This window comes from Limulus polyphemus, unplaced genomic scaffold, assembly GCF_000517525.1.
Source record: "Limulus polyphemus unplaced genomic scaffold, Limulus_polyphemus-2.1.2 Scaffold2477, whole genome shotgun sequence".
Taxonomy (NCBI): domain Eukaryota; kingdom Metazoa; phylum Arthropoda; class Merostomata; order Xiphosura; family Limulidae; genus Limulus; species Limulus polyphemus.
The window spans coordinates 150,550-169,065 of record NW_013668087.1 but is presented as its reverse complement, the minus strand read 5'-3'; the positions used below and the strand labels follow the sequence as shown (position 1 = coordinate 169,065).

The following is an 18,516-nucleotide window of genomic DNA, read 5'->3' as shown; positions in this document are numbered from 1 at the left end:
TTTGCTTTAGCTCTTTATTTACTGTTCTATGTTTTAAGGAAAAATAACTTTAAGAACTTATTTCAAAATAGCAATAATCTATATACATATATGATAATTGAAATGTGACTGTATTTTACAAAATACTAGTCTACTAAAACACAGCCAAGACAAGTTACTTTGTACAGATCAAAGGTAACCTTTGTGTTATTTGATACGGAAACATGAATGCACGTGAGCCGCATCGTTGTAACTTTTGTATTGTTAGCCAGGCACGGGTGAAAGGTCAGTATAATAAAAATAATAAATATATATAAGTGTATAATGTTATGAGATTTAATCTATTTCATCTGCACATTTATGTTTTCATGTTATAATTTGTGTTCATTCTAGAATGAAAGAGGCATAATTTATGTTTATTTCCTAATTTTTTATGGTGGGTGCAAGATCAATCAAATCTACCGAACCCATACAGAGATTAATTACTGAAAATAACAGATAAAATAGTTTTTTCTTAAGAAATGTTGGATAACCATCCTGACATTATAAAGATTTTGCATGTGAAATTTCAAAATTTTCTGCTGAATTTTGAAATTTCTGATTTTAAATCTTAAGATGAAAATTACTTTCCATGATAGATAGGCAAGATGTGAAAAAGTAAAAAAGGCATGAGAGAAACATTGCTTTACAAACCTTAAAACTTAATAAAAAAATTAGATATTTTACATATGAAAGCATTGTTATATTTACTGATAAGCTGCCAAATTTTGTTAACATTTGCCCACTAATTGAAAAGTTATAGCATGAAAACTTTAACAAGTGCAAAATGGTTATGAGGTCGGTCCCAGGGACCGAGCCCGGGTTGAAAAAGTTAACAGATCTTAATTTTTGTGGAATTGTTTGACTCTTACTACTTCACCTTTTGTCTGAAGCATATCAATGCTTGCCTCATCAGTTTGATGACAAACTGGCTCATTTGTCCTCTTCAGGCCTTGCCTTGTTGTTGTGGTTAGTCTGTTGCTGGGACTTATTGAGTCGAGATGCCTTGTTGGTGGGTATTCGTCTGCCATCCACTGCTCTTTGTGATTTATGGGAGGTGCCCTTTCTTCTCCTTCAGACCTCAGACATGCAAGACTTTGTTCCCTGGCAATTCAGGAGTTATTCAACAAATGGGCCACCGAGAAGGTCAATCCCATTCATCCAGGATTCTATTCTCATCTAACAAAACTGGAGATTGGCGTCCTATTATTGATCTGTCTCGACTCAATCACTTCCTACAGCCTCCTCATTTCATCATGGAATCTTTTCTTCAACTTCGATGGCACTTCACACCAGGTCATTGGATGACCAAATTCGATGTTACAGAGGCCTACCTTCACATCCCCATAGCAATTTTCTTGTTGATTTCTACATTTTGTGCACGAGGACCAGATGTTGCAGTTCCAAGCTCTATTGTTTGGACTTGCTTCAGCACCATATGTATTCTGCCGAATAGTACTGGCTTTTGTGTGGCATCTCCATTTTCTGGGTCTGTGCACGCTTCACTAATATGGATGAATGGTTTCTTTTGGCACCAACCCGTCACGTTGCCAAACTACATACTCAGATTCTCCTTTCCGAAACCAGAAAGGCAGGCTTTGTTATGAGGTTGGAAAAATCCATTCTCTAACCCCAACTCAATACCTGGTCCATCTCGGGTGTTTTTCAACACGCATTTGAGTTGGGTTCAGCCATCTACTCTAAGACTTCACAATATCGAAGGGACTGTCAGGCATTTCTTTACGTCACCTTCTCCCACTGCGTGGATGATTCTGTCTGTTTTGGGGACTCGTACAATTGGATCAGGCCCATACGAGAACCCTTCAGTGGTCACTTTGCAACCAGTGGTTATGCATATCGATGCTTTGGATCAAGCAGTCTCTTTGCTCGAGAACAGTTTTACAGATCTAAAGTGGTGGCTAGACAGGAACAACACGACTATCAGGGTCCAGATACTACCACCTTTTCAGGAAATCCATCTCTTCATGGATGGGGTGCTTTTCTTCAGGGGAAGAAATTCCAAGGTAAATGGACAGACCCCGAATCTACCCTACATGTCAACAATCTCAAGCTTCTTGTTGTACATCGAGCGATGATTCAAGGTCTTCCTCTCTTGCACGATAAAATTGTCATGATCCATTCGTACAACTCCATGGTGGTATCATATCTTTCTCATCAAGGAGGTATTCATTCTCAAAATCTTTGTTTTCAGGCTTTGGATTTTCTTTATTGGGCTCATTCTCATGACATCCATCTTTTGGCCGTTCATGTGCATTTGCTGTTATGTTAAACTTGTATTCAAGTTTTTCTTCATTACCCATTCCAGCCGTTTCTAAGCATTATTATCTATGATTCATTCCACCCCATGTCAGGTTCTCTTGATAGCACTTTTTTAGCCTGTTCACACATGGCTTCCTCTTCGATTGCTCCAGGAATGTCTACTAGTACCTCTTTGCCCATCCTTGTTGAGACAAACTCGGTCCAACATTCAACACTCGGATGTCAGATGACTCAAGCTTCATGCATGGAAGTTATGCGATCTTTTGCCTGACATAGGGGTTTAACTTCTACGGTTTCCAGTTATTTGACTAAATATCTCTGTCGACCCACTATGGTAATCTATCAATGGAAATGGACTAAAAATCGTCAATGGTGTCTTTGAAAGCCTTCAACTCACTTCATCAAAGTCCCCATAGTATCACATTTTTTGATGTGGAATTTTGAGAGAGGCTTGGCTTCTTCTATTGTAGCATTATATAAAGCATCCTTAGCTGCTATCTTTTGATACTCTAAGTATAGAAAGGTTTTTGACTCTCCTGTGCTATCTCATTTCTTACAATCCTTTCATATTCTCTGACCCAAATGACCATTTCAATTGCCCAATTTAGAGTTGTTTTACATGTGTTATCATATCAACCCCTTGAATCTATGGCCTCCTGTTTCCTCAAGGTATATATTTTTTATTGTTGTTAGCTTCCGGAAGCCACAGTTCTAATTTATTTGCCATTTGGGTTTAGTGAACTCTATCATTCCACCTATGTTTTTCACAATCCAGACAGATCCACTTTATAGAAAACTGCTGCCAGAGAAGGGAATAAATCCTTTTCTCCTATTCATTTACCAGGCTTTTCTCATATTTACAGTCGATCAGACCTGGATTGTTTGTTGTGTCCAGTCAGAGCACTTAGATGTTATGTGGCTCATACGGAACCCTTTAGGGGACCCTAGGAACTGTCTTTTTATTCATTGGGATCCTGTGGTGTCCTGGAATTTATCACCCATTGCATTAACCAGGGGGATTTGGAAGTTGATTCATATAGCCTATTCGAGATTATCTGTTGAAGATCGAAATATGCTCCACATCACTTCTCACCAAATTTGGCATCTATCAATATCATTGGCTGTTTGTCTTAACTGTTCTCTGGAGGATAATATGCGGGCCAATATGTGGATTTCTCCTGACACTTTCCTATCTCATTACCTTCATAATCTGGCATGATATTTTGTGTGGGATTTCACCTTCCCTCTGTAGCTGTGTTGACTACCTCTGCTAGATTTTAACAAGGAGGTGAGTAACTGTCTTACCTGAATTATGTTTTTTCTTCTTAGGTCCCTCTTTATTTCTTTTGGATCCCACTCAGTGGTGAGTGTTGCCTAGTCAGCTATGCTTGTATTTTTTCAATTCTGCACTGGCAACTTTTATATCAGTTCGTGGTTGCAACAGGCTGTGTCAAGATGAGGTGTTCCATAAGACCATATAGACGCAATTCTGGATGGTAGTATTATCTCACAATACAAATATGGTGGACCGCTACTCATGGACTATCATGAGAAAAGTGGAAGGGGATTTTGCCAGTCTCAGCTGATCTTCGAGCTGAATCTGTCGTGATTGGTTTGCTTTTAAAACTTAGGGAATGTAGTTCATCTGTTGCACTGTCTCCAGAGACCTGTACCTCGGGACCCCCACCATGCATATGTTTTTACCACACCCAGTTCCCAATTGCTGGGGTGGTGGATAGAGGATTTTCTTTCGGAGAAGAGGGCGAGGTTGGGGACCTTCCTAAATGTTTCCCAGTTGTTGGTAGGAGCAGGACCAACCAACATGGGAGCCTACTTGTATAACCGGTCCAGATTTGACACTTAGCTATCTGGTTGGGGTGTGCTTGGACCCTCTTATAAACACTGTCAAGTCTTAGGCTGTTCATACAGGGGTCCACTATCTCTTCATAAATCCAAACACGATGCAGTCCCATCTTAGGCCCTGGGTAGAACAGTATTCCACATCCTCTCCATAATTCCATGGGTAAGTGGAATTTTGCATACTCACTTGGTTGGGAAGTGAATATGACTGTCTGTCAATCCAGACTGGATGAGTTCTGGACCTTGGGTGGAGTATAGCATATATGATCCCATCAATCCAAGCCTGGGATGTTGCCTTTTGGACTTCTTCAGGTGATCAGAAGGATTGTCCACTTTTGTCTTGCTTTCTCTCTTTCATAAATCTGATAGTTCGAAATGCATCTTTCGATTCCTGCGGGTGGGGATCCTATCGCAAAAATATGTATTTATTTGTGGTCCAACTGCCCTGGCCACCAATGTGGGATATGGGTACCATGACCCCTCAAATCTAGCCCCGAGTCATGGAACCTCGGCTGTATAGTTGGGGTTGGACCATCATATTTACTTGTGTACTATTCCACACTTTTCAGTAGTTCTGGGTGAAGAGCATACCTGTTCTGGATGTAGTGCGGTTTTACCCACTTGGGTACCACTTCTTGTGGTACACCTTTTTTCTATGCATATGCTTTCTGTATGAACTATGCCCTCACCGGCTTCTCTACCTTCTCAATGTGGGATTCTAGCTATAAGTGGCAGCAGAGGTATGTATGTTTTGGAAGTTATCATTTTCCTACTCTTAAAATGTATTTCCAAACATACTAACTACTGCTGACACTCTCCCTCCCTTCCTCCCCACTAAGACCCATGGTCAGTGACCGGGATGGGGTAAGTCTAGAAAAAGTGATTATATTGTTTGCATACAGTGCTTATATACAGTACTTGCATGGAGAACATGTGAGGACCAGTGTAAAGTTTTGCTAATTAGATATTGCCAAGGGCAGTCGAGTGGGGTATAAAAGACTGAAGCAAGCGAACACAATGTGTAGATGGCAAAGGACAATGGAAGATGAAGATCGAGAAATAGCTATAAGTGTCAGCAGAGGTAAGTATGTTTGGAAATACATTTTCAGATTAAGAAAATGATGACTTTTGGAAAAGGATTTACTTATTTAGAGAGTTGGGTGAAAATATGGCATGTGGCTTTTATTTATAAAATGCAAGGTCATGCATGAGGGTTATCATAATCTTAATAGTTTTATGAAAGAAAAGTATCAGTGTTTTGGTTGATCAGTCTTTAAAGTCTTCCAGACAGTGTGTTATTGCCAGTGGGAAGACCAATAGGATTTTTGGTTGTATCTACAGGAATATTGAATCTAAATTAAAGAAGGTTACAGTTTCTTTATACATATCTCTGGTTAGGCTTCATTTAGAGTGTTGGGCTTAATCTTAGACACAATCTTAATCTTAGAAAGATATTGAGTTGTTGGAAAAAAACTAAAAGGAGGGCTACTAAGGTGATTCCTGAAATGGAGGAACTGTCATATGAAGACAGGTTAGGGTCCTTAAAATTATTTTCTCTTGAGAAAAAAAAGGTAAGAATTCCTAATTATTTTATAAAAAAACAAAATGTATCATATTGAAATATTTTTGACTTTTAAAAGATGTGAATCCATACAAGTATCAGAAATTGTAAAAACATTGTGGGGGATAAGTTAGCAAATTGGATAGAAAAGTGTCTGGATAAAAGAAAGCAGAGGGTTGTTACAAATAGGTTCAGTCAAACTGGATTAATGTTACAAGTGAGGTACCTCAGAGCTCAGTCTTAGAACCTTTGCTCTTTTTGATTTACATCAATGACATAGATGAAGGAATGGTCAATGAATTACTTAAATGGGTGTTGCTAGCTGTGAAGAGGATGCTGCTGATTTACAAAAGGACTTCGTAGTGAGTTGGGCAAATACATGACAAATGGGTTTGTAATTATATTAAATGCAAGATAATGCATTTGGGTTATTATAATTTCAATTATAAGTATAATTTGGATGAGAATAACATTAACAGTGTCATGAAAGAAAGGGATCTTGGTGTAATAGTTGATCAGTCTCTTAAACCATCCAAGCAGTGTGCTGTTACTAGTGGTAGGGCAAAGAGGATTTTAGGTTGTATATACAGAAATATTGAATACAAGTCTAATGAGGTTATAATTTTATTGTATAGGTCACTGGTTAGGCCATATTTTGAAGTATTGTGTTCAGTCTTGGTGGAGGGTTACTAGAATGGTGCCTGGATGGTGGGGTTGTCATATGAAGTGAGGTTGAAATCTCTCAAATTGTTTTCTCTTGAAAAAAAGAAGAATTAGAGGGGATCTGATTGAAGTGTTTAAGATTCTAAAAGGAATTGATTGTGTTGATGCATCATCTTTTTTCATAATTAACAGTGAGAATAGTAGGACTATACATTTTGGCAGAGTGGGAGTAAAATTCAGTTAAGAGGTTTTTTTTAAGAGGGTGGTTGGCCTTTGGAATTGTTTGCCTTTGGATGTTGTGGAGGTATTAAATTTAAGTGAGTTTAAGAGAAAGCTTGATAAGTGTATGAACAATAAGGGCTGGTATAAGATTTTTTTTAAATTTGTCTATTAATAGTTTTAGTTTAGTTTAGAGAATGGGACAGCCGAGTTGGACCAATAGGTCCCACGTTGTCCCAAAACAGTTATAAATATTTTATTTTGCAGAAGCTACATAATCTGTAAATAGTTCAACTTAAGTTTCAAACAGTTTATCCTGTAGTCTTTTGTTTTGTTTTTGCAGTATAATAACTTGAATGTTAATGAATTAAACTACCAGAACATGCTGTATCATCTGGCAAACCATTCAACAAGTTAATAACAATAATGGGTAATAATAAGTAGTCTGAAAAGTAAAGTTTTTCTTTAAGGTTTTTACCTCAGGATGAAACCTCTAAATAAAAACCTGAAAGAACTCTTATGGTGAAGGTAATGTCTCTCCTCATGTACAAATAAAAAGGAAGGCAGTATTCTTTGTTTATTGTTTAAAGTATTTAGGTGTAATCTACTCCTTCCCTTTCAGAGAAATCTAAATAACTGTGGAAGGTGAAGTGAGGCTTACACATTGAACATTGTATAGTGTATTCTCAGTGAATATCTATAATTTACTTGTGTTATCTAGACAGTGATCACCCCCCTCACCCATTGGTGCATGAATTTTATGCGATAGTCCCCAAACTTAAAGATTTTTCAGTCATTCCAGTCCAATATGTGTAGTATATGTATAGATTCAACAACTTTAATTTTCTGTCATTGAATGTAGGTTTGAGAACTTCAATGGACTGCAACTGCTTGTTGAAAGAAAATTAGATGACGTTTTGGCTTCTGTACCGAGGCCTTCTTCAGATCTCCTTTTCTTTCAACATGCAATTGTAGTCCATTAAAGTTTTCCAAGTTAATATGACTACTCTGTCTAAAGTTTGGGTAATGGCAAAGTATCTTGTGGGGTTAAATTCTGGTCATCATTGGGACTGTAAGCTAATTTTTACTATCTTCCTCATAATTGTTACTACAACATAATCACAAGTCTTTTCCACCTGCATAAAATTTCTTTATTCCAAGTTTAAGTCCAGGTTATGGTAGCAGTGATTGATAAAATGTTACTGTTTTTGTATTGGCAAGCACAGCCATCTCCTAAAACATGAATATTATATGGAGTCTTTGATAATGCAGAAATTTAGATTGTAGTAACAGATAATTAGCCAGAAATTACAAATGAAATTGGATTTCAAACCATGGTTAACAAATTCAGAGCCTTGCATCTCCATGTGTGCAATACTAAATTTCATTTCAAATGGATAAACAAGAGGCTATTTTATATAAACATTCCTCCAATTTTGCCATGTTATTGCATTAGCCATGTAATTTAATTCAAATTGAATATTTATTTGATTAAGGAAAAGGTTTTGTCATCTGAATTTGGAGAGTTACTTGCACTTTATAAGAATATTCCAGGTCTGTGTACTTTGTAAGAACAATGCTACAGGTCATATGTTGCCCTGGGAACTATTTCTTCCATTATCAATTATGTTTAAAACTGTCAACTATGATTAAACATTATTGCTTGACACTGAAACTTCTATTGTAAAAAGCTTCTGCAAAAGGTACCTAGGTAAACTGTAGACCACACATCTTGACAAATGTTTCCACAAACTCTTCTACTGTATGTGAACTTCAGCTATTAATGCTACATTTAAGGATACAGAAGTCTGTTGGAGTTGATTTGGGAACTTCATAGGTATGTAGTGAAACAAGGATTTTGTCATACCAATTTCTTTGTATTATTTCTCATAAGAAAAGCTGTTAATTATGAAGTGTGGTTGGGAATTGAGGCTTTTGAACTTTGGTTTTTGAGATTTTGTCAATTATAAATATTTCTTTGCTGACTTGTTAATGACACTAGAAGACATGCTCAGCTTTATATCAATGGCTTTTTCTTATGGGTGAAAAATAAAAAGAATGGGTACAAAATTCTTCTCTTTTTCTTTAGTAGAAAAAGCATAAGGTGATGATAAATAGGCAATAATCTGATTAGAAGATTGCCACTGGTGTGGTTCCTCATATCTGTTGGGAATATATTATTCATTTTTAAAGTTATTTATTTGGATGTGAACTTGGCAGTAAGCTGGAAACTTTCCTGATAATTAGAAAATGTGAGGTTTGTAGTCTTGAGAATGTTAACTCTAGATTTAGACAGTTTTAGTTAGTAATTTGGAAAATGTTTTAGTATTGAAATAAAGTGATGCACTTGCAATATGAAATTTTGAAATAACTTTTTACGTGAGAAGAACATGGATGTAATGAAAAAAAATTAATGTGTTAGTATTAACATTTGCATTTTTCACCATTATACAATGAAATATTTGATAATGATTAAGGGAGAAATTTGCATTTAACAGAGTGGAAAGAACTTGTGTCAAAATGTGTTGTGTGTGTATGTGTCTAATGTAAAGTTACTTTTTAATTACTTTCAACAAATAAAGAATTCAGTCCAATGGAGGTAGAATAACCATATTAAAGCTACACAATCCTACCAAAAGTCATGGGACACTGGCATCCTCCATACCCAAACCAAAGTGGAAGTGTGTGTAGCGTGACTTACTTTCAACAAATAAAGAATTCAGTCCAATGGAGGTAGAATAACCATATTAAAGCTACACAATCCTACCAAAAGTCATGGGACACTGGCATCCTCCATACCCAAACCAAAGTGGAAGTGTGTGTAGCGTGACTCGTTACCCCACAGGACCGATTTCTATTGATACAGGGTCCAGGTTTGGTGTGCCTTACCCAATGCCAATTGACGGTGTGCATTTGTTTTTGTTATCAACAGCTTGTGGGTTGCAGCTCTTCCTTGAAAATTCATCGTGTTGTGGAAACTTATAGGATTACCTGTGGCTGCTAGCATCTCTAAACAAAGGTTCTCTAGCGTGTGCCGGCGAGATGAGGTAACCAGCCTTCTCAAGGCTTGTCAGCTCCTGTCAGTCAGTATTTTATACCTACCTGATTGTTTCTTAGGCACATTGTCACCTGTGGACTTCCATTACTTCAGCATGCTGCCAACTGTCAACCTTGGAATGTTTAATTGTTGCGCAAAAGCACACACACAGACATTTTTCACACATGACATTCATATATCTTTTCCCTCTGAAACTCTGGTAGCTTTTCCATGTACTCATCATTTAACGTACAAGTTTGAAATGCTTCCAAGCGAACCGCTGATCACCTTTATAGGTCAAAATATTTCCATATTTCATCGTCACACCCATTTTCCAGCAATCAGAGGAGTGTCTTAGGACCTTTGGTAGGATAGTGTATTTCATACTTGTGGATCATTAAATTTTTTGTTGCAAATTATACTTTGCATATAATTTAAATTATTTCTTTAAATTTCAATTAATATGACAATATTGCTTTTAGAAAATGTTTTATTTTGTTTATAGGGGCGTAAAGGCCTTTAAACTGATGTTCGATGTGATCAAGCATCCACAACTGGTTGACAGATATAAACATTTTAAGAAGCTTTCTTGTACATGTAGACTCTACTGTGTCAAGGCATTAAGAAGTAAAAAACCAAAATCTGAGATTCAAAGGGTGAGGGGAAGAAGAATGTCTAATCAAATAGTCTTGTACATATAAAAAGTGTTATTTATCATTTCTGTAGCAGTTTCAATTTTTGTAAGCCATTTTAAAAAATTCAATAGATGTGGAAAAACTGTTTATGCATTGAACTTTTAACTTTGTTTTTAATTTTTTTCATATATTAAATGCATATTAGGTTTCTAGTCACCATCTGCTACTGCCTATAATGCTTAATAGAAAGTTTAGGCTGCATATCTTTGATGTCTCGCAAAGTTTCAACAGCTGATTCAATTTGATGTTTTTGGCAACTTCAGTTTCCCAAATTCAGACCTGGAGATGAGAAATGGAAGTCAGTCAAAACATCAAGGTGAATTAACTAACTGTCACTTCCATAGGCTGTTGCTACTGCTGATTTTTACATTTGCTAGATTGCTTTTGTTTATTTTTGATATGAATATGTTACATTAAAAAACAAATATTATTCAAAACCATTAAGTTTATGTAGGAAGAATTGTGTTCTGATTTTCTTTTGTTATATAATAAATCTTAACTGGTCTTTGAATACAACTACAACCATCATAAAGTTGTGATTCCAGATAGTCAGGAGAAGTTTTTCTTTCTTTTTTTCCTATTCTGAATATAAAGGTTGCTTATTTGCAAGAAAATAAAGAAAATATACTTAACTAACAAAATAAAAAACAACAGAGGAATGAGTTATGTTTCTCAAAGCTAGAATTTTTTTTCCACCATTATATTTATATTTTTGTTTATTCCAATTTATTCAAGTGTTGTTGCTAATACACACATTTTTCCTCTTAGCTTGTGTTTTTTATTAGCCAGACCATTACATTTTATTTTTGTTACTTCTCTGGAAAAAATAAAATTACAATTTATGTAGAAAAATTTCTGTAAATGTTTCATTTTAGCAACATTATCATTTTATTGATCGACATCAAGTGAAAGTTATTGGAGGAGATGGGGGAAATGGATGCATCTCATTTTTGAGGCTTTTTAAAAACCCAATTGCTGGTCCTGATGGTGGTGATGGAGGAAATGGAGGTCATATTATTTTTGAAGGTAAGACTCAAAATCTGTAATCTTGGTGTAGAAATATTAAAATCATTATACTTAACTTCACCCTATCCAAAGGTAGAGCTGGGTGATGAGTGTAATTTGCTAATCAATTAATCAAAGGGCTAGTTAATCAGTTACAGTCTCCTAATCAATTATTATGTTCTTAAAACAAAATAAAGAAAATGGTACTTAGTGATCATTATCAAGTAAATAAAAAAAGCAACTTATAATGCTAACAATTATGTTTCGACACCTATGGTGGGCTGTACACAGATAGCCCATTATATAACTTAGCACTTAACAACAAACAAACATAATGGAAATTTTTTTAAATTACTTGGAAACCCTAATTCAGTTAGTTGAATATTTTTGGGAGTTTTGACACAAGTTTGAGTTAATCAAAAGAATAGTGAAAAATCCTTTGTGCATTATTTCAGTTACTGGATAGTTAGAATAATCAAAGATAGTAATAATGATCAGAAACACTCATTTCGATTACTTGATTATTTTTGTCACAATATAGGATTTAATCACAATTTCAGTTAATCAATTGTTAGAATATTCAAAAACAGTAATAATTGGAAATGCCAGTTTTGATTAGTTGATTATTTGTATGACATTAATCAGCCACTTTACACTAATTGCTGTAATCACTGTTCATAATAATTGATTTAATTGCCCAGCTCTAACCACAGGTATGTCTGTGTTCCTGTGTGTTAAGAAGTTTAACATTTTATGCAAGATAATAAGTGGTCTAAATTTTAAAGCTTGGATTTTATTTCTGTATTTTCCAAGAAGAAATTCTATGAAAAAGCATGAAATAAATAAAATGAAAACGTCCTAAATAGGATTAATCAAGGTTTTCTTTTACTTTTTTTTAACCAATGAGTAATATGTGATGTTTAAATTATAGATTTGAATTTGAAATGTTGTGTTTATGCTATTTATATGTTAGCCAATCGGAATATAAAGTCTTTGAACCATGTGGAGGCCATTGTGAAAGGAGAGGTTGGTGGGAATGGGAAAGGTAAAGATATGCATGGAGCAAATGGTGAACACATCATAGTTCAGGTAAAAAAAACACTTAAGTTTGATGTGTAAATTAGTAAAGAATAGGGATGGGACAAAAATCCAATGAATTCTGATCCACTCTTTATTGATTTTTGGATAGCATTTCCATTGATGAATTATCTCACAATATTAAGCAAGCATGATACTAATTTTATATGTATCACATACACGCATAATAGATATTGCATTATCTAGTAGACTGGTGCTTTTTACTAATTTCTAAACATGGTAGCATTTTACCTGGTATTAAAGAGTGGGATCTGTGGTAGTTGTAATATAGACAGTCATTATGTAACTTAAATGAATAATGTACTCACTTGTTATGTTGTAGCAGCAAGAATGGTAAGTGTTTCATGCTGTTTGCAACATTTTTGTAAAAGGCTTGCAATAGCTTATTCACTCATGCAGAATTGTACATACTTAGTAAGTTTTTGAAAAACAATGATAAAGTATGTAGTTTAATACTATACTATAAAGAAGTGGTAGCTCATGTCTGCTGCAAATTTTCAATATGTATGGTCATGTCTACTATCTGATCTGTTAAATTTCCAGATCTCATCATATATCTGAAATCTAAGATTGAAACTACCATATATTCCATACTCAGTAAAGATTACTTTTATTTAATGTGAAAAATTGTTTATCAATTTGCTCAAACATCCTGCGATACAAAATTATTATAATGAAGCATAGACTTGAATTGTAATAATAATTCAAACTTCTGTAGATTTTCTCAGTAAAAACATGTGAAGCCAACAGTGAATCACTGTAATATATCCAGGTAAAACTGAATTAACTTTAGAGCAAAGAGATAGGTCTACTTAATAACAAGAGATGTAGTCAGTAATGCTAAATATTTGAGTAAATGAGTCATGAAATTGACTGCAGTAAAGAGACTGAACACAAAGTGAAACACAAAATAAACAGTCTTTATTATCACAGACATAAACCACAAACATCATATGTCTAATTTGATTTTACATACAAGGGACCATCACTTCTACTGGATCCTCTTTATTTAAATGTTCAAACTGGATCTGTGTAACACTGACCAAATTCAGCATTCCTTAGTTCACAACAGTTCCTCTACGTAACAGTTATCTAATATCTTGCACCACTGCTGAAAAGTTTTTGTACGTGCACCTAGCCTTTGAACAAAAGTCCCACTCGTACATGTAACGTGTACTGCACCACTATATCATGCAATCAGCATTAGGAGGGCAATACTTCTTCTGTGTTCAGTACTCCTCTTGAGCATTTTTTTTGTATTTCAAATGCTTTTTCTTTTCCTTAACACTGAAATTTTCAGCTGTTCTTCTTTTCTCTAAGAATTATAGAACTGTTTTACCTATTATTTTCAACTCTTAGTTAACATAGCAATATGTCAGTAAAGCAAGAAAAGATTGAATTTTTATATTCTAGATTCTAGTTTGTCAGTATCTATAGCACGTGTTTCTAATTGTTTGATCAATCTGAAGTCCTTATAAAAGAAGAGAAAAAATCTATAAATGAGAAATTACAATGACTTGGAGAGTTGCAGACTGAGAATTTATTTTAATATTTCTTTTTCACATTAAACATTAAAACTTGTATAAATATAAAAATCTGAATTATAAACTGTTTTGTTGCCAAACTTGTTAATGAACCTTGATAATAAAGTTGCTTAACCCTATGTGTACAGCAGGGTCAAAATGCAGTTACATTCAAAATTTAATTAAACAACATTATTATCAATGTTATTAAAATTTATGTAAGTTAATTTTTAATATTAAAAGGGAACATTTGAGTAAATTCTTAATCTTCACTTTTCTGTGACACATCATTCTTCCGTATTATCATTTTAGATTTTCTTTCCACCCCTGTATGACCTTTTGAGTTTAGTACAAATTATGCACCTGTGGTATAAATAATACTAAGCCATGATATGAATTTGTGTCCTCCAGTCTTTTTTCCTTTATTAAGGTATAAAAATGAAAGTAAAACCCACGTCATGCCCTTCTATCACATTCTGTCTTTCAAAAAATGTAAATATTCCTCTCCGACATTTCCTGTTTGACTGTTTATAACTAATAGAAAGAGAAGGTTGCACTTTAATGAACTCCTATGGGGCTAGCTTGTTTCAGATGACAGATTTTGAAATTTTTGGCTTCAAGTTTATTGTTTGCTATTGTTGAGATCACTTTGAACTGGGTAATAGAAATTTTTTTACTCACTTATAGCTTAGCTAGAAAGCTAGTTAAATATTAATAGCCTTAGAACATTCTATTTTTTGTGCACAATAATATTCCATATTCTAAATTGCATATTTAAAATAAATTAAAGTATTTTATGTACAACCAGTATCATTACAAAAAAGTTTAGGTTGCTTCATCTGCTTTGCCTTTCTGATAGGGAAAAAAAGCAAAAGTCAAGACCTAAGTACTAAATTTCTTATTAATTGCTATAAGAGCAACTAAAATGTTAAAAATAGAAACAGGTTAAGTAAGAAACTTTTTGAATGAAAAAAAAACATTTGTCCATTTAATGCCGTAAACTGCTATTGTCTATGATATAATTCAATACTTCATTTACCATAATGTGTAGTAAGCTCTTTCTGGGTAATTTATTGCTTTGTTAAGCAGATTAGACGTGGTTCAAAGAGCAAGAAAATTAAATAACACATGTAAACAGTTGCTAGAAATAAATAATTATAATTTTCTGTTACAATCTGCAATCATGCCAGAAATGAAAAATGTACTTTTGATTTTATTTCATATTTTTCAACTTTTACTACAGTTAGTGTCTGGGTAGAGAAAATAACCAATGAAGTATAAAGTTTTACCAAAAAACTTTTGATATTCATTTAGGAGGTTTTTGAAGTTATGTAAGTGAATTATGGAAATTGTAAGATGAGAAAAATTTTTTTTTTCTTAATATAAAAATCACTTTACACTCAGATTAGTCAGACTGATTCAGTAAATTCACAGACAGTTTGTTTGTAGAAATACTTTATTAAAAATTCTGAATTTTTTATGTACAACATGTGTAATGTTTACTAAAAGCTTACCAAATTTTGTGAAGACACATTCAGTAAATTTGGAAATACAGTAAACATTACCATACATAACTACACAGAAACAGGGTTTTTGACCATCTCTTCCTTAAACCTGCCTTTGCTTCATGTTCTTCAATCATTAATAAGGTAACATTCTCCATTTTGTTTCACTGCTCTGACAACTCGGGTATGTGATATTTGTTCTTTTACTTTAGTTGTTTCTGCTGGTTTTGGGGTAAGCTTGCATTCATCTCAACTCATAAGATGTTTTTTTTCCCTTCACCTGTTTGTTGCACATTTGCAAATTCTTTTGATCTATGCTTTGTAGTAACTGTCAGTTACCATATCCTCTCATACTTAAGACTCTTTTTATCTGTAGCCTGTAGTTGGAATTCTTCATAGTTTCTATTGCTTCTATCCCTTCTCCAAGCATGGGGATTTTCTCCTTCTCTGAATCTCTTTTACCCGCAGTATGCTTATTTTCATCTTTTACTTACTTACCTCCTTAGCTTGCTGTCCTCTACTATTTTCTTATGGGGGAAGATTGCACTAACCCATTCTTCCCATTGCTCCATTTTCTTCTTCAGCTGTTCCCACTTCATTTGTTTTTGGAGTTGGGTTTATTGAATGATTTATTTTCCGGAGTTAGACTCTCTCAGGTTTATTTCAGGGAATTCCATTTGACACTGTTACGTATAAGAATCTTGAATTAGTCCGAAGCCGAGTTAACTGATAATTAAAATTTAGTAGTTAAATTGTACTTTGGATTTAGTATTTAAATATATGCTGATATTTTAGTCAATTTACAATATTTGCCAACAAGACTGATACACACCGTTTTCATTTTTAACACAATAACGTTTTACTATACACACAACATTAAAATTTACAATAACAATTATTACAAGTAGTTATTACAAACAAAGTTCACAAATTTACAAACAATATAAAATCTTCTTTCTAGTTTGGAACTCCCTTGATATTTTATCGAGGGCTTACAACGAGTGAGTTAATTAAAAGTCGATGTAGATATGATTCACTGGGAAGTTAACTAGCATTGTCCTTTGCCACACACACTGAATTTTTGGTCCTTTGAAGTTAAGTAATGTTCGATGAGAATCCAGTGAAGTTAAACGATTTGTACTGTTCAAAATTTATAAATATTCCTGGTCAAATATCTTAAGTTTTCCAATTGATAAGCATTATAAATATCACGGTTATAGCTTTCAAGGTACATGTATATAGCACACTGATTAGCGAACTACTAATAGACACTCTTTTTGGCGCGTCTCGTTGGTTATATTTATAGCCATGGGAAGGTTTTCTAGAAAATTCAGTGTTATGTAACCATACTGATTAAAGCATTTATACTTTTGATTATTACTCTCGAGAATCTTCAACAACTTTGGAGAATAGGTGGGAGTTTCGCAATACATATCTAACACTATAAGCTATGCATGTTTTTAAATATAAACTTAATCTAAACAACGTTGATATTAAAATAAATACATAACAACAAATTTGTTACATACACCCATCCAATTCTTTTTGGAAATTGGTTGTCTCACCCTCCTTGCACCAACCATCATGGGGATCAGTAATTAGTGGTTTCTGGAATCACTCCTCAGCTTTGGTCCTTTGGGAGCTTAGTTCTTACACCTTATCCATTTGTGGATTTGCTTTGCAGGAGACTTTTGGTCCCACAGGTTCCCCTCAGGAGCTTTCTTTATTATTCAAGCCACTCACCTCCCTATTTTTAACAAAGTTCTGAGGGCTCTCATAAGGAGAATGTTATCATTTGGTCTGCATTTTATGGAAATTTGGCATCTTCTAACCCTGACCTAGGAGGCATCATCTGCTACATTTTCCTTTTTCCTTTGGGTTGGCTGGTAAGACTCCCAATTCAGTATTGATTCTCGTTCAGTATCTGTTTCATTTGAGAGTTTTAACATCTAGTGTACTGAGTGGACTCAACTTTCTTCATTTTTTTCATCTAGTTTGCTGGGTGGACACAGTCTTATCCAATACATTTTTGAAATATGGAGCTTATGATTTTCAAAGTTTTTATGCTTCCTTTTCTTCCTATACATGATGTTTTGTCTTTTTTAGAGTCTTTTACTTCTTTAGTGTCCCATTTACTAGATTCTGGCATATATCATGTAATCTATTGTTGTTTTTTTTCTTTTCTCTGCCTCTCATTATCATAGTAGCTCATATTTTTCCACATTGCTATAAACATCAATATTCTTCCACTCTGTCTAAACTTACAGGTGAGGTGCAGTTCTGTATATCATCAAAATTTTTTGATATTTAGTCTCCTGTGGAGTGGTCTTTCTGCATCAATATTGTTCAATGGACATGCCACCATCTTTTGTTACATCCTATTTTGATCTGCTTAGACAACAACAGTCATCTAATTCATCAACAAATTAGGAAGCAGTTACTCTTAGGAGTTGTGCTTTCTTGTTATTGAGATCATGATAACATCTGGTTGTTGGCCTTCCATGTTCTGAGAGCTTTGAATAGTGGCAGATTGGCTGTCCCACCCAGACCAATTCCTTCTGTGGTTGTCTTTACATTTCCTGGTGTTTCTGTGGATTTGTTCCCACTTTATGAATCCTCTTATCAATATATTTGCAATTTCTCTCTACACCAAGTTTTCACTTTTTGTGGACACCATGACTGGCAGTATTATTTCCCAGTCTTGTTTGGTCCACTCTCTTTATCTATGCCTATCCTCCTCTTCAACTTCTTCACAGAGTACTGTCTTGAAATTGCAGCATCTCTTTCTAGTTTCTTCCCACTACCCAATTTTGGCAAGCTAAATCATGGTTTCCACTCTTTTACATCTTGGTGATTGTGGAGCCTCTACCTCTTTCTTCTTGGAGGCCTCTTTTACATCAGCCTCAGATGTCAATCTTTCATCAAAATGTTCTACATCTTTACCTTGCTCATGCTTGTCACCAATCCACCCTTGCAGTTTATCCTTGCATGTAGATGAATTATTGATGCTGGGCCATTTTCCACCCCTTTCCTCAAGGTCATCTGATTCTTC

At 34.5% G+C, this 18,516-nt stretch overlaps 1 protein-coding gene across 4 annotated transcripts in view; it reads left to right on the top strand.

Annotated features, from left to right (window-relative positions):
- The window catches only part of LOC106467073 (mitochondrial ribosome-associated GTPase 2-like), a 36,014-nt gene that overhangs the window by 3,751 nt on the left and 13,747 nt on the right, over positions 1-18,516 (top strand). For all 4 annotated transcript variants that reach the window (XM_013927389.2, XM_022395185.1, XM_022395187.1 and 1 more), the window contains exons 2-4: positions 10,144-10,294; positions 11,209-11,359; positions 12,312-12,427. In XM_013927389.2, the coding sequence (XP_013782843.1) occupies positions 10,144-10,294; positions 11,209-11,359; positions 12,312-12,427 (418 nt within the window). The remainder of the gene's footprint in view (positions 1-10,143; positions 10,295-11,208; positions 11,360-12,311; positions 12,428-18,516) is intronic.